The sequence below is a fragment of the Epargyreus clarus genome, unplaced genomic scaffold (assembly GCF_041222505.1).
Source record: "Epargyreus clarus isolate Ecla_fem2 unplaced genomic scaffold, WU_Ecla_fem_2.2 ptg000033l, whole genome shotgun sequence".
Classification (NCBI taxonomy): domain Eukaryota; kingdom Metazoa; phylum Arthropoda; class Insecta; order Lepidoptera; family Hesperiidae; genus Epargyreus; species Epargyreus clarus.
In genome coordinates, this window is record NW_027332238.1 from 5,952,589 (window position 1) to 5,969,991 (window position 17,403).

General features: G+C 38.2%; 1 protein-coding gene across 2 annotated transcripts in view; it reads right to left on the reverse strand.

Moving 5' to 3' along the window:
- Nucleotides 1–17,246, reverse strand: part of BNIP3 (BCL2 interacting protein 3) — a 51,225-nt gene extending 33,979 nt beyond the window's left edge. The window contains exon 1 of one of the 2 annotated variants that reach the window (XM_073090903.1): nt 17,013–17,246. In XM_073090903.1, the coding sequence (XP_072947004.1) occupies nt 17,013–17,052 (40 nt within the window). In that variant the 5' untranslated portion in view covers nt 17,053–17,246. The remainder of the gene's footprint in view (nt 1–17,012) is intronic. The other variant, XM_073090901.1, reaches the window with a different exon arrangement.
- Between the last annotated feature and the right edge of the window lie 157 nt (nt 17,247–17,403).

Sequence of the window (17,403 nt, forward strand, 5' to 3'; positions counted from 1 at the left end):
AGCGGCGCATCTGTGGCCGACCTCAGGTAGGAATATCTAATTCTATCTAGGGTTGATTACAGATGTCCATGGGCGGCAGTAGCCACTTACCATCAGGTGGACTGCATGTTCGTCTGCTACTCTTATATTATAAAAAAAAATCCAAAATTTACATTTTTAGCGACCAAAGAACTTAGCATCCCCAATTACACTAAAAATAGTCACTAAATACCTAAAAGTCATCAGGAGATCAGACCTAGACGGTGCTTACTGAAACCTAAAGTACCAGGCGCTTATGAGTTTTCAAGAGGCAATCAGCGAGCGGGGGTCAGCGACCTGCGCCCAGACGTCTAGGCGTTGACCTTGTGATGGAATCGATTAACATGTCAGATATGCTCCCCTGGTAAGTTCAAAGTTCAAACATAGCTCCATGTTATTTCTTGTGACATGGGTGCTTTGGACACTCGTAAAAGGACTAAGTCATCTCAGATGTAAGTCATCCAGCATTCACACCTTTCCACTGAAACTGCTTCACACTAGACAGGTGTGACAACGGTTCCTTCCGGTCGAACCTTATTGGTTCTACTTCTACTACCTTATTTATAAGGTAGATAACAGGTTCCATCAGAGTCAAAAAACAAAGGGATCTATATATACTATACTACCTTTAAAATGGGTGGTCTACCTACCTACTTCTATATCTCACTCTTGTGCATTATGCGAATAGGTATATTTTACAAACTTTTAATAACTTTTTCAAAAAGAGTTTGAGGTCGAACCTGGAACCCCATTTTAAGAAGCCAAGTTCAACCACTGAGCTACCATAGCTAAGTTGAATATTTCAATCTTTGAAAACAACGTTTATTTTTCCTCATAATTTATGTTTTATTTTTACGCTGAGATAAGACACCTCTGAGAAAACTAGCATATTTATAATTTCCTTCAAATATTTTCCTTCATAATTAAAACAGATAACTACTCGTAATACCTACAATATAAAATTTCGAAGAATCCGTACATAACATTCGAATCAGTCATGCTTTGAAGGCTTGGTAATATCACTGGTATTAATAAAATATTACCCTTTAAAACCCTTAAAACTCCTATATAGGTATGTAATAATTGCAACAAATACTTTTTAATTTTCGCAAAATATTTTCAAAAACTGTTGACAAACATTCGTCCACTGAAACTAAAATACCAGGCGTTCATGACTTTCCAAGTGGCAATTAAACCAACGGGCAGGTCAGCGACCTGTATCCAGACGTCTAGGCTAGACCTTGCGCGAGCGATCGATGCAACTCGCTTGGGGATATGGTCCCCTGGTACTTTGGTTACGAAAGATATACCATTAGTACAATAAAATACTTTCTCTTAAATGTAATAATATATTTTATTTAGGATGGCAGACGACCATGCAATCCCAGCCCATCTGATGGTAAGTAGTGCCGTCCATGGACATCTGTAACAAACTCCATAACTTCTACCAGAAGCTAAGCTAAAAATTGGTCTTAAATTAAAAGTTTCTGTTGTAATATGAGTATTGTATATTAATATATTGTAAAACATTGTGTAATGTTTAACATATTTAATTATTCAATGCTACTATAGTTTAAATTCCTATTTGAGCGATAAAAATCAACGATACAATTTGTTGAATTATTAGAATTAAAATTGTAATTATAGTTTATAGACTTTATAGATGAAACAAATAGTTGTAAGCCGCCCAATGGCAGAATAAGCGACTATGTAACAAAAATTCACAAACAAATAGATTTTATTTAACCACAAGGAATTTTAATTAACATTGAGTGTACATTTAATTAGTAAATTTAAAACATTAAAATAAGGTTGCTTCACATACTCGTAACTCGACACTTTTGGGACTAAGCCACACATTGAATTCTCTCGCATGAGCGATAGTTTCGCAGGTAACTATTTCGCCGCTAAAACCAGCATTAAGCCATTGTCGCTCGAGCGTCCGATTTGTTTGAAAGCCACCCAGTATTTTGCGATGTAAACATACACAAAGGATTTGAACTTTTTATGTTACTTCGAATTATATTTGGCCACTTAACGACACGCAATGGTATTTTTCAGTAATTTCCCAAGCGTTTAATTTCATACTAACAAGTCATCAGGGAGTTTTGTACAACCCATTTAGTATAATTTTAATTTTATATGTGTAATTCCCAAAACCTGTTATTTGTTAATATTATAGGAATAGCAAATGAGCATATAGTCCACCTGATGCTATGACGCCTATGGACATCTATAATAAAATTCAAATAGGGTTAGATATTCCTACCTAAAGTCGGCCACAGATGCGCAACACCCCTCGGGACTAAGCTGGAACGCCTCGGAAAAGTACGTCTCCCTTACCACATCCTCCAAACCAGAACACGGCAGCACTTAACACTGCTGTTCTTAGGCAGAAATAGGTGTGGCGGTGGTGCCGCTGGGGTCAAGGCACAAAGTTTTCTACCACATTCAAACTCAAACACACAACAGTGGTTGAAACTCGACACGGGGGTGTGAGTTCGAATCCCAGAGGTGCCTGTTAGAAATTAATTATCATTTGCTTCATCAGTGAACGAAAATTTTGAGAAAATCACACACCTAAAAGTCCTCAAAGGTATGTGAAGTCTATCAATTCGGATTTGGCCAGCGCAGTGGACTACGGCCTTAATCCCTCTTACTAAGAAAGAAGACCCGTGCCCAGCAGTGGGCATGGGTTGACTACATATTGAATACATATTGAAACATACATATTGAAAACTAACTTTTACCGTAAATAAAGTACCAGGCGGCCATGATTCCGAGGCGACCACCGAACGAGGTCAGCGCCCCGCGATCCAGACGTCTAGGTGTTCGACCTTGGCGCGATCGATGTCGTTCAGGGGTCGCGATTGGGTGCTTTAGTTCACGGTTCCCTATTGTTTATGATAGCCTGGTACTTCAAGATACTGAAAAGCATTTTGGATATCTTGAAAGTCTTTGAATAAATTTGAATATTCCCTATTTTCTTCAATCTCATGTAATGTCTATTTATTTACCTTTCTATTAAAGTAATTCTATAAATATTTGCATAATAATAATTAAATCTGATACGTTTATAGATAGAGATAACGAGGACACGTCATATGTGAGGACTTGTTTTCTCGCAAAAACATAATAATATGAGGAAAACATAATAATGTGACTTTTTTATAATATAGGAGTAGCAGACGAGCATGCAGTCCACCGGGCCATAAGTGGCTACTGCCGCCCAAAGACATCTGTAATCAACCCCAGATAAGATTAGATTCCTATCTGAGATCAGCCCCAGATGGCCGCTACCCCTGATGTCCCCATTACCCAACCCGTGAAAGCAGACCACAGCAGCCCTTAACACTGCTATTATAAAGGAAGATATAGGTGTGACGGTGGTGCCGCCGGAGTCAAACCACAGAGGGCTCTACCACCTAGTCTTTGCACATTTTTTGAAAAACAGAATCCTTCGTGGATCAAACACCGCCACACCTATTTCTGCCTAATAACAGCAGTGTGCTATGTTCTGGTCCGAAGGGTGTGGAGGGACTTACGTGAGGCGTTCATACTTATCCAGGGCTACTATGCATTAGGTAAATAAAAAGTATATAAAAATAAAACATGTAAGGCAAACCTTATCGATAAACAATGCTAAATAGTTAATGAATTGTAACGGATTAACCATTTCTGCTCCAATAAGTATTTGAACTCAATAGATTATGAGTAATACCTATAATGTCGTGTAGACATCTGTAATCAATCCCAGATAGGATTAGAGTCCTACCTGAGATCGGTCACAGCGTTAGTGTTGCTACCCCTGAGGAGTGGGTTGGAACGCCACGTAAAATATAAGTATTTTTTATAATACAAGAGTAGCAGACGAGCATGCAGTCTACCTGCTGGTAAGTGGCTACTGCCGCCCATGGACATCTGTCCAGATATGAATAGATTCGGACCTGAGCTCACGGCTACAGATGCGCCTCTATGCGTAAGGACCAAGTTGAAGTTACTCGCATAAGTATGTCTTCCTGGTACCCCTGAGGACTAAACTCGAATGCGTCGGAAAAGTATGTTACTTACCACACCCTTCACACCAGAACACAGCAGCGCTACACTGCTGTTATAACATAAATAGGTGTAGCGGTGGTGCCGCCGGAGATGAACCACAAAGACTTCTACCACCTTTAAATTGCTAACCTTAATAATGTTTTCGCCACATACGATTATGTTTTTGCGAGATATTTAATCCTAACATATGACGCGTCCTCATTATCTCTGTGCAAACAAACATATCAAGTTAAATTATTATGCAAATATTTATAGAACTACTTTAATAGAAAATTAAATACACTGTTTATATGAGATTGAGATAGAGAGCAAACATGCAGTCCACCTGATGGTAAGTCACTGTATGGACATCTAACCAACTCCATCTAGAACAGGATATATCTGAAGCCGACTTTTAAAGTAATTGTAATGCTAATTATAGCTTCATAGTAGGATGCTGGGTGTAATAGCGTAGTAGTCTGAAAAATGTCTTCATAATCTGGGAGCCCGAGGTTCAAATCCCACGTACATCTGTTTTTTCAAAGTTATGTCCCTATTAAAAATTAATAGCTGTAACGATGAAGGCAAAAAAATGTAAGGAAATCTACATGCCTGAAATAACTTTTAAAAAATGCTCTGAAAGGTGTGGAATCGACCAATTCGTACTAGGTCAGATCATTGGAATATTGCCTAGACCCCTTCCCAACAGTAGGCCATTCATGGGTGCTAAAGACACAAAAACACCCAGACCGAAACAGAAATATTTACCTATTTAGGAATCGAACCCGAGACCCTCTACGTGACCGGATGTGGGATCCCAACAGTGGTATCAAGGTTACAGATGTAAACAACAGTTACACAAGTACCAGGGGAATATAAAATCGCAGGTTAAAATAGCCTAAAAAGAGACAGCTCATATCTTATCGCATAGGACGGAAAGAGATAACTGTCTATATTAATTGACTATGCTTATCAGTACGCACTATCTATGTAATATTGTCGTTCTCTTTTTGTTTTAGGGATGTCCCTTTTGTATTCAGGTACCTTAAGGTTTTTTAAATATGTAATTGCATATAGGCACTTTAGAAGTTAAGACTTCTTTATTATTAAAAAAAATATTTTTAAGAATATCAACAAATTTTAAGCAGAACATACTAATGGACGAAAATAAATACCACAAATAAATTGTGTGTTACTTCATTCTAAAAAAATATGTGTTACATCGATGCGCGAAATTTCGCAAAAGAAATAATTATAATTTACTGCCAGCTTTTAAACTCATAAAATCAGTGGTCTAAAAGCATAACAAGAATTCATTACATAAGAAAGTCCTTAAATATAAGACCTTAAATAGACTTGAAGCTTTGTGGACAGCCACAACGCTGCTACTCCTGAGGACTACGTTGTAACATCTCTTGGAACCCTTCAAACCAGAACACAACTGCAACAATTGCAGCAGCAATTGGAGGTGGTGGCAGCCAAAACACGAAGAATTTTATCACCTTCAAATATTTAGGACAAGATTTTGCCCTCGGCTTCGCTCGCGGTCAGAGACTTATCTATCCCTCGGTTATGGTATTTTTAGCAATATAAGGTACCTTATGTTTTTTCTGAACTCCTGACATATATGTAACACCTGACATATATGTGACACGTATGTAGTTAAGGCGTGAAGGCGACACAAACAAACAAAGTTATCATTCCTACATAAGTTTCGACTTTCAGAATGGTCACGGTCAACGCAAAGTAGAGAAGGTGTTAAAAATAATACTACCCTGTAACACCCCTATAAAATCAGTGTTTGATATTACAGCACAATAGATAACACGCAGTTTCAGGATTGTTTGATATGAGACTATTGAACATAACAAGTTTTTGAATTAGTTTCAAATACCCAACCAACCTATTTCATATTTTGAAGGTGGTATAACCCTTTGCGGTCCGGCGGCGTCTGTAACGGCTATTTCTGCCTAACATTACCGCTATTTCTGCCTAATAATACCGCTATTTCTGCCTAACAATACAGATATACCGCTGTTTCTGCCTAACAATACCGCCATTTCTGCCTAACAATACCGCTATAACGCTGTTTCTGCCTAACGATACCTCTATTTCTGCCTAACAATACCGCTATTTCTGCCTAACAATACCGCTATACCGCTATTTCTGCCTAACAATAGCAGTATTAAGCGCTGGTGTGTTCTGATTTGAAGAGTGTCTTAAGGGAAATATACTTTTTCGGGACATTTCAGCTTAGTCCTATGATAGCATCTGTGGCCGACCTCAGTGGTTTATATGTTATTAGGGTTGATTACAGATGTCCATGGGCGTCAGTAGCCACTTACCATCAGGTGGACTGCATGCTCGTCTGCTACACCTATAATATACACAAAAATAGCACTTGTTTTGAATGCTAATTCTTTCTTGGTGGCCGTCAACACCATTTAAAATATTTCAAATTGTTCAACCCCGAAATCTCCAGATTCAAAACATTTTATGTTTATGACGTTTTTGGAGAAAGTCCAAGATACACAAACAGGAAATTTAACGGCGTGTAGATGACCTATAATACTCCGATGGTATAAATTTATCGCTTCATATAGGTTTAATTATCTTATATGACCCATAAAATATTACTGTTAAATGTACACTTTTCAACGGAAATAGAGGTGGATGACATACATATGAAGCGACTATTTTAGTCCTTAGCACTGGCAACGAATCTATGATCAACTTCAGGCAGAACCTATACCTTCGAAGGTGTTAGGACTCTCTGTGGTTTGACTCCGACGGCACCGCTACACCTATTTCTGTTAAAACAGCAGTGTTAAGCGCTGCTGTGTTCTGGTTTGAAGGGTGTAGCAAGGGAGACATTATCCGAGGCATACCAGCATAGTTTTCAATGGTAGCGTCACATTTATGGGCGATCTTAGGTAAAAATCTAATCTACATGGGGTTGATTACAGATAGGGCAGTTCCACCTAACATCAAGTGGACTGCGTGCTCATGCTATTTGAATCTTCTAAAATAGACAATGGCGTATACCATACCAAGGCAACAAATATCTCGACCCCTCCTACGTATAACATCGTAGCCCACAAAAAAACCTTTTCGTTTTCGTTGCATAAATTGCCTTATTTTAATGTGTTTTATTGACCCAAGTAACGCGTATAAAATAATATATATATACAAAATTTCATAGAGATACCTGCAGAAATTAAGATTAGCATTTTAGCATATACGCATTTTAGCATATACGAAACTTTGAAACGCTCTCCTGTAAAGATGTCATTTTGTAGCTACGATATTATACGTAAAAGGGGTCGATTTGTTGCTTATGTTCTGACTGTCTCTAGTTTTTCTATCAAAACATTCATGAATCACATTTCCGTACCAAACTTACAAGTCTTATCTATTTTCGTATCCAATCATAATCAAGGTCGCCTGCTTTTAAAGTTTATTGATTATATATACACATTTATCGCATTCTATTGGTTCAAGTTAATCGTGCGTCTTATGCGTGATTCGAGACGTTCATGATATTTGTCACGTGGTCGTTGTATTTATTTATTTGGCAAACAAACAATTCATACTATATAACATAGGTAAATGATTCATACATACAAGCAGAGGAATAATTACAGTTTCCACTATTATATTTTACATAAAGATAGCAAAAAAGCAAAATAAACAAGAAGTAGCACAATGAAAAGGAAGCGAAACACATACATTAAAATAATGCAGAAAAAAAATGATGTAAAAATCTATTTAAGTTTTTGCATTATCTGTCGTAGACTCCCCCTGTAGATATCTATCGAGTTACAGAAAGGGTCGACGCAGGTAGAGTTACATCTGGCCTTGCAATAGTCGAAGGACGCATTTTTTTATGTTTAAAGGGTTAGTGTAACCCCTCTATCAAAATGCGCTGATGTCATTTTTCTGTAAAATTGTTAGAAAAAAGTAAAATAGCATATTTTTTTACCTGTCAATTTGAACTTTGTTAATTTTGGTTCAATGGCTTAAAACATGGAACTATAGTTGTGGATTAAGATTTGGCTTAAAACAGACTCCCTAGACGTCCAAAAAATAAAACTGCGTCCTCAACTTTTGCACGGTAACGATCAAAAATTGTACCACTCGATTGAAATAACTATTCTTGAGTCCAATTTTCCAAAAACCAAAGTAATATGAACTTGCTTTGGATTTTCATGTTCTAAATTCAATCAAAAAATGTTGATAAACAGATATTCTCTCTCCGTCTGTCTGTCTCCCTCTGTTTCTATCTTTTATCACATCCCGAATCATCGAACGCAGCAGCACTACACTGCTGTTTTCACCGAAATATGCTTCCGGAGTCGAACCACAGTATCCTTTTTTTTTTGTTTACGAGGGGGAAACCTTCAAAAGGTACCCGACGACGTGGGAGCGACGCCGGGTTATGTGGGATTTTTACCGCACTAAAACCCCCCCGGTGGTCGTCCTCAACGCTTGTTGGAGAACTCCGGGATCTCCGAGGGAACACAACCGGAGAACCACAGTATCCTAAGACATTCAAAACTTTACCTCACCTAATTTCCAGAGAATTCAAAGAAAATTTCACCACACAGCAAGCAAATGACACATCTTGCAACATTGCAAAATTGCAAATAAATATACCATGACGATAACCACGTACACATCCAACTTAAGTATCGGTCACTTATGGTTAATTAATGCAATCTTAAGCATAAACACTTATTCAGTGCACTTCAACGCACTTGACCTTAAATAAGATACAATGTGAATAAATTTATCTTTATGATTCATCAAAGGCATTCGATACTCTCTTTTTTACATATCTGCGTCAGATAGAGGGTAATGTTTTTGCAGCGTAGTATGTTTGTGTCATAAACAATAATTTTATTAATGTGGTACTTGCTTTTTTTTTTTGAGCATGCAGTCCACCTGATGGTAAGTGGCTACTGCCGCCCACGGAGATCTGTAATTAACCACAGATAGGATTAGTTTCACACCTGAGGTCAGGTGCACCACAGGGTTCTACCACCTGTCCCTGTAGTTCCGGGACTAGAATAGGGCTACGGTATCCCCTGCCTGACGTAAGAGGCGACTAAAAGGGGGCTTCCGGGGTTGCGGGCGGCAAGAGTGGGAGCTCGAACCATCCAGTATGCTACCCCGGGAAGGACGGCCGTATGTGTGGTCGCATACCATCGTAATCACCAGATGTTGTGGGAGAAGCGAACGCTCCCCCAGGGCAGATCCCGATCCAGCCATCGCGCTTGGAGGACTCCGGTTGTGTTCCGTCGGAGATCCCGGAGTTCTCCAACAAGCGTTGAGGACGGCCACCGGGGGGTTTTAGTGCGGTAAAAATCCTACATAACCCGGCGTCGCTCCCGCGTCGTCGGTTACCTTTTGAAGGTTTCCCCCTCGAAAAAAAAAAGGGTTCTACCACCTTCTTTTTTACACAACTGCGTCATACGGAGGCTAATGTTTTTACAGAGTATTTTTGTACTAAAAACATTAATTTTATTAATATAGTACTTGTTTTTTTCTTCACAATTATTTTAAGCTGTTTGAGGGTTTCTTGTATATACCTAGGTGATATTAGAATGAAGAAAGGATCATGCAGACACCTTATATATTAAAATCTGACCATTTGGGTCGTAAGGCGTAAGAAAGAATAAATACATAGAAAACACATTACCCTCCGCAATCAGATAAAAACAAATACATGAGCTCCGTTTTCAATCAAAAGTAATATCCGTAAAGAAAATTCTCCACATCCGTAGATGCATTCATTCAAAACCAATTGGTACCGTCATCGGCTTCAGACGTCACAGGATGTAGAAATATAGCTGATAACCTGACGGATTGTCGTCCGTCTTCAAATAGATTGGAGAGGTTTCATATAAGAAGCTAAGAGACGAGAGAATACTAAAAATACACGACCTATATTGCTAATATTTATATATGAACTTTGGTATACCCCAAGGTAGTCCTTTAGGTCCTACACTCCACCTTCTATAATGAAACCTAGCGACAAAACATACGGGTTACCTGATGGAATGTAGTCACTTTTGCTTGGACATTTCCAGCACTAAAGGAGTCACAACGCTTCCACGGCTTTGAAGAAGAACTATTTTTTGAAGAGCTCAATGTCAACAATAACAAAGACTAGCTAGGCATGAGTGCTATTTTAGAATGAGAAAAAAGCACACGGGTCATTACACAGGCCAAGCGCAGATCGGTAGATTTTATACATCTTTTAGAACTCTTTTTACAGTTCTCTAGCATGTAGATTTCCTTGTTAACTTTTCATATTAATAATAACACTAATTCGGAAATTCGGTTTTAAGCAGACTGGATGCTTAAAATTCAAATCTGGGCTGCAAAGCAATTTATGCAGTTATACAAACGTTTCTCTGTAATCAACATAGGGAGACGAGTCTTACTTTAAACCAACCACACATGCGTCACAATCTTAAAGATAAACTTAAAACGCCCCGTACAAATGTATTTTAGGAGTCTGAGCAGTGAGCTGTGACAGCCTAGTGGTTGAATATCCTCTCATTTGAGGGTTCCGTGGTTCGATTCTCAGACATACACCCCTGATGTTGCAATCACTTGCTTTAACAGCGAAGGAAAACATCGTGATGACACCTGCACTACTGAGTGATCTTAAAAAAGTACAATGTTATGTGAAGTGTGCCAATTCGCACTTAACCAGCGAGATAGAATATAGCCTACCTCGCTGGTTTAGGCTAAGGGCTAGGCTATATTCTACCTAATAATTATATTAGCATCATTTATAATTTAAAATTTGAGAGAAAACTCGTGCTCAAGGGAGAGACAGTAATGGATTAATGATGATGAATATAATAAAAAAAATACACAAGATACTAACGACCCAAGTCTTAAATGAACTCAATGCCATTATTTCAATTGACAAAAGTGGAAGACCATTTGGTACGCAATTGAAAATCTCAAGAGTTATAAGTCACAGTGAAGAACAAAGAAGTAATTCACTCAAAATAGACTCCTAACCAGAGTATATTGTATTGAATAACCGTTCTAAATTTAGCCGTGGGTCTCTGCACTGCTATCATTCAATTGAACTGATGGGCATTCGGCGTCAGAGACCACACGTTTAGATTTGAGTGGAATATTTTGAATGGGAGTGGGATCATTTTGAATGATAGTACCTTAGTTTTTATTAGAAACCTCAGCGGTTCGGCTCCGGCGGCACTACCGCCACACCTATTTCTGTTATAACAGCAGTGTTAAGCGCTGCTGTGTTTTGGTTTGAAAGCTGTGGTAAGGTAGACATACTTTTCCGACGCATTCCAGCTTAGTCCCCAGGGGTAGCAGCGCATCTGTGTCTAACCTCAGTTGTTGATTTTTACTGTTGTGTTCCAAATTAATTTTTAAGTGAATTCTGAATTTATGACTAAGTTGATACGCCTCATGGAAATTAGATGCTCGGTGGCGGTTGGATGTAAGCTTTACCTTAGCCCGTATTGGTAAGACCTTACACAAAGATACCTTTATATCTTTATATTATAGGAGCGAACCTTTATATTATAGGAGTAGCAGACGAGTATGCAGTCCACCTGATGATAAGTGGCTACTGCCGCCCATGGACATCCGTAATCAACCCCAGATGGTATTAGATATTCCTACCTGAGGTCGGCCACAGATGCGCAGCTACCCCTGAGGATTAAGCTGGAACGCCTCGGAAAAGTCTGTTTCCCTTACCACACCCTTCAAAACGGAACACAGCAGCGCGTAACACTGCTGTTATTAGGCAGAAACAGGTGTGGTGGTGGTGCCGCCGGAGTCGAACCACAAAGGGTTCTACCACCTTCAAAACCTATTTCTAGGACTTAATTTTGACACCTCGTGCGCGTACGTTTATGTTTCTCGTGTGTGTGTGTTTGTTTGGAGTCCCAGCACCCACATTCCCGTAGCATCCCGAATAGAAACAAACGTGTGGTGACCACAAGTATCGGATATTCGCGTGGGGTCCTGTTGCTACTCCCGGCCTGTAGGCAGGCAGGATGTGCGGCCGTCTTTGTGACAGTAGCCACTTATATTACTATTGTACTCGAGTCGCTCAGACAGACCGAGGCTCAGATTCTTTTACATATATTTTTATATATAGTACAGTAAGTAGCAGATGAGCATTTTTTATTAATAAAGGAGTAGCAGACGAGCATGCATCACCAACTAATGTATGGACATCTGTAATCAACACCAGATAGGATTAGATATTCCTACCTGAGGTCAGCCACAGATGCGCCGGCATCCTCTTATCACACCCTACACAGAACTGAACCAGAACACAGCAGCATTTAACACTGCTGTTATCAGACAGAAATACGAACCATGAGGTTCTACCACCTTTAAAACATGCATGATGCAGTCCACTTGATGGCATGTCACTATCGCCCAAGGACGTTGTCGTCAACCCATTGCTGTCCCACTGATGGACACGGGTCTCCTCTCAGAATGAGAAGGATTAGGCCATAGTCCACCGCGCTGGCCGAGTGCGTCTTGGTAGAACCTTTGATTTTTACTGATCTCTCAGGTATGCAGGTTTTCTCAAGACGTTTTCCTTCGCCGTTAAAGGAAATGATAATTAATTTATAATATGCACATAAGTAAAAAATCAAAAGTGCATGCCTGGGATTCGAACCTCGGACCCCTAGCGGCAGTTACAACCACTACGCTATCACTACTAATCCTTACTTCCTTACTAATATTATAAATCCGAAAGTAACTCTGTCTGTCTGTCTGTCTGTCTGTCTGGTTGTCTCTTCTTCACGCCTAAACCACTGAACCGATTTTAATGAAATTTTGTACAAAGATAGTCTGAGACCCGAGAAAGGACATAGGGTAGTTTTTATTCCGGAAATCCCACGGGAAGTAGGGATGGCGATCTAAGATCGATTAATCGGAGAATCGATCTTTTGGACCAAAAAAAGCGACTATTTTAATCGATATTAGTAAGAATTCAATCGTAAAAAAAAGTTGTCGTCCATTCCAATGTAGGTACGAATTTTCAGTTTTATGTATGTTAGTATGTCATATTATTTTGTTTTAAACGCGGGCGAAGCCGCGGGCAAAAACTAGTAACATAATAAATAATATTAAATCAAATTATCAATAAGGAAATAATAATCATTTATTTTCATAATGTTATTAACCTCCCATTTAATCTTGTAGACGGACAGACATAAATACATTTTGGCATTGTTCCTAATGTGTCATGACTGCATACGATGCCATCTATGTGGCTGTAACATTGTTTTTGTAGTAAATAGCTTATATATAATATAAAGATGTTTGTCTGTTTGTGCAAGTTTTTGTTTATAATATAGGAGTAGCAGACGAGCATGCAGTCCACCTGATGGTAAGTGGCTACTGTCACCCAAAGACATCTGTGATCCACTCCAGATAAAATAAGATTCCTACCTGAGGTCGGCCACATATGCGCCGCTACCCCTGAGGATTAAACTGGAACGCCTCGGAAAAGCATAATAGAGCAGTTATTAGGCAGAAATAGGTGTGGCGGTGGTGCTGCCGGAGTCGAACCACAAAGGGTTCTACCATCGTCAAAACAGACTAACTAAAGATGTGGTTGTAACATTGTTTGTGTACATTTGTTTTGTAAATACGGTAATATAAAAATGAATGTTTGTCTGTATGTCCTTTATAGAATCGTAAACTATGCATTTGATCATGTGATGATCTTTAGCAAAGTTGTTGTGCATGAGCCTACGAAGGTCTCTGAGTTGGTACGACCAATTTTCACAGATAGCGCCGCTGTCATTCCAATGAAAGTACAAATTTTCTGTTATATGTAAATGTAAGTCATGTTATTTTTTCAAAACGCAGAGAAAAAAGTTCTCAAAGTATTGTGAAGTCTACCAATACGCACTTGGCCAGCGCGGTGGACTATGGCCTAATCCTTCCCATTCTGAGAGAAGACCCGTGTCCGGCAGTGGGGCAGTAATGGGTTTACGAAAAACACTACAGTATTATATATGACCCACCACGCAAAGTCGCGGACATATACATAGTTAAAATAAAATGGATGGATATATCTACTTCATATACGCAAAATAATAGACTATAACACTTCGATCACAATTAAGAACTAGATACACAATCCCATACAAAAATGAACTTCAAAAGTGGCGTCAAACGTGTTTATAAAATTCTAAGCGACAGAATCTAAAATTAATGCAAAATCAACCTTATCACTATTATTTAAAGGTGTTAAAAACTGCTTACCAAAAGCAATAAATTTTTACGACATAAGCTAGCTGTCATAAGCTATCACTTTGACAGGTTTGTGCACCCAAATGTCTATTTGGGTGCTCTTTTCGTCGCACCGTTTTTTTGTCGCTGATTGTGCATCTAGTTCTTATTAGTGATCGAAGTTATGACACTAAATAAATGATTAACTAAAAATTGCCACACCTATACTCATTATTTACGACTATTATTAATAACCAATCTGTTCTATTATTGTCTACCAAAGATCAAAAATTGACAATTTGTAATAGGCAGAAATTGTCAAATGTCTTTCAATTTTTTACGTAAAAAATTTCATACAGTCCGACTATTTTCTGTGAGTGTGACGGTTTTCGAAAACAGTCATTTGTATCCATGTTATCCATTTGGAGCTTCTTCTAGCTAAGTCCACAGTGGTAGCGGCGCATCTGTGGCCAACCTCAAGTAGGAACCTAATCCTATCTGGGGTTGTTACAGATGTCCATACGGCATGTGGCCACTTACCATCAGGACTGCATGCTCGTCTGCTACTCCCATATTATATAAAAAAAATATATGATCGCCAGTGGCGCCCGTGCGTGACACATCCACAGAAAAGATTACAGATTGATTATTAATTAAAAACCTTTGACGTTCATCTAAGCCACCTAATCTCTTAGCGTGAAAGACTGGTGACCGTTCAAATAATAAGTTACAACGAAGTAAACATTTTGCCGTAGATTAGAGCTAGTAAGACCCACGCAAATTGATTATATGGCCTTGGTTCTTATCAGTAGGGAATGCGTGAACAGAAATTGTTTAGTTACTGTAAACAATAGCATATTTTGAAGAACCCTTTGTGGTTCGACTCCGGCACCACCGCCACACCTATTTCTGTTATAACAGCAGTGTATCGCTGTTGTGTTCTGGTTTGATGTGTGGTAAGGGAGACATGCTAATTCAAGGCGGTCCAGCTTAGTCCTCAGGGGTAGTGGCGCATCTGTGGCGAACCTAGGTAGGACTCTAATCTTATCTGGGATTGATTACAGATGACCATATGTCAGTGACTTACTATCAGGTGGCCACCGATAATATGAAATCTCCCAAAAATATCCACAACATTTTAGTAACCTCTCCCCAAGACTACTTGGGGAACGGACGGACAGACAGCCAGATGAACAGACAGCGGAGGCTTAGTAATAGGGCTCCGTTTTTTCCCTTTGGGTACAGAGCCCTAAAAACTAATGTTTATAAATTTTCATTTAAATAGTAAGTAGAATTTAATACTGTCAAATATTTTCAAAACAAGATAATCAAAATGAAGACTAAGAAAGTCGTTGAAAAGTAATTAGAAAATATTATACAACTTATTTGTATAATAAGTTATGTATGAATATTGTTTATAATATTTAATTATTTAAATTATTATAATGTTACAGAAAGTTTAAAATATGCATAGAATAAATAATACTGTAAGAAAAACATTATGAAATTAATAATAAACTTTGGGCTTAAATATTTTCAATGTTACTGGGTTCTTTCATCAAAAAAGTTTATTTTTGTTGTCACCTATCTTTAATTTAATTTATAATAATCTTATTTATAAAATTCTCGTGTCACAATGTTAGTTACTGTACTCCTCTGAAACGGCTTTACCGATTTTCACCAAATTTTATATGCATATTCAGTAGATCTGTAAATCGGCTACTATCTATTTTTCATATCCCTAAGTGATAATTGTTCAGCCTTAACATTTTTTATTTATATGGCAACACACAGCGGGTCAGCTAGTTAAATATAAAATTAAATCATAACCAACATTATAAATGTGGATGTGAGTTTGTTTGTAACACTTTCACGCCATAACTACGTAACCGATTTTCTAAATTTTGGACACACATTGTCATCAGGGGTTCAGAAAAGGGTATAGGGTACATTTTATCCCAAAAGAAGGCACTATTCACAGGGGATAGATACAAACCGATGGAAAGATGGTTGTATATAATTTGGTATTCAAAATTCTTGCCTATTTACATAAAATTACAAAGTAAAAAGTAGATTAATATCTTACTTACAAAGTGTCTTTACATCTGATACTTTAATGGCAAACATGAAAAGTGTTTGAACCAACATGACATACAAATCTTTATATTAGATTTCATTTAAAAAAATGAATCCACCTGTTATCTAAATATATTGAAGAGTTGAATTAAAATAGATTATCAAATTTAATATAATGAAAAAACTTTTTTCCTATCAATAAAAAATCCATACATTGTTATGGAAAGTACTAGGCGCTCAGAGGTATGTAGGTGGTTGTGTTAATTCAATAACATGCACACAGACGCGATTTCAATACGTTTACAATAAATTGTGCTATATTTACATATTATTCGTTCGATTGCTCGAAAACTTCGCGAGTCGAGGCGATAATTATTAATTAGTTCGGCTATATTGACCTCTTCGGTTCAGCGCATGTCAATATTCCACGTACTAACTTAGTCAAGGACACAAACAAAGAACACAGCTGTTGCAATATAAACTGCGTCATAACTATTTTATGTACACGAGTCAGCCAAAGGAATCAAATACGCAATAATTTCAGCACGCTCAGTAGGAAAACGGGTTTAGTCACATCTTTGTACTGCAGTCATTGTTTATTTACAAATTTTACTACTCACCGCTCAGGTCCTCAATCGTGTTGAGTTTTCTAGCCGCCATCCTCGCGAAAACTTCTCAAAACACCTTATTTCTCGTCTTTTTTCCACTGAAAAAGCACTTTCGACTAGTATTTCGTTAGCTTTTGCGTATTAAAAATGCAAATCCGACCGTAAAGTCGACGAGCGACTCCTTTCGAATGCCTTTGTTTTCTGTTTTGATTCGACGGAAAAGGCGCGCATACATTTCTCTTTACTGTACTCACATATTTGTCTAATAAGCTCTATGTATATGTTTGTCTCTTTCTTTTACACATCTTCAGAGCTAGACAGCGATACAAATTTCAAAACACACAGCCAATGTGTGGATAGACCAAACATATGACTCGATTTTACCTGGACCAATCACGTTGTA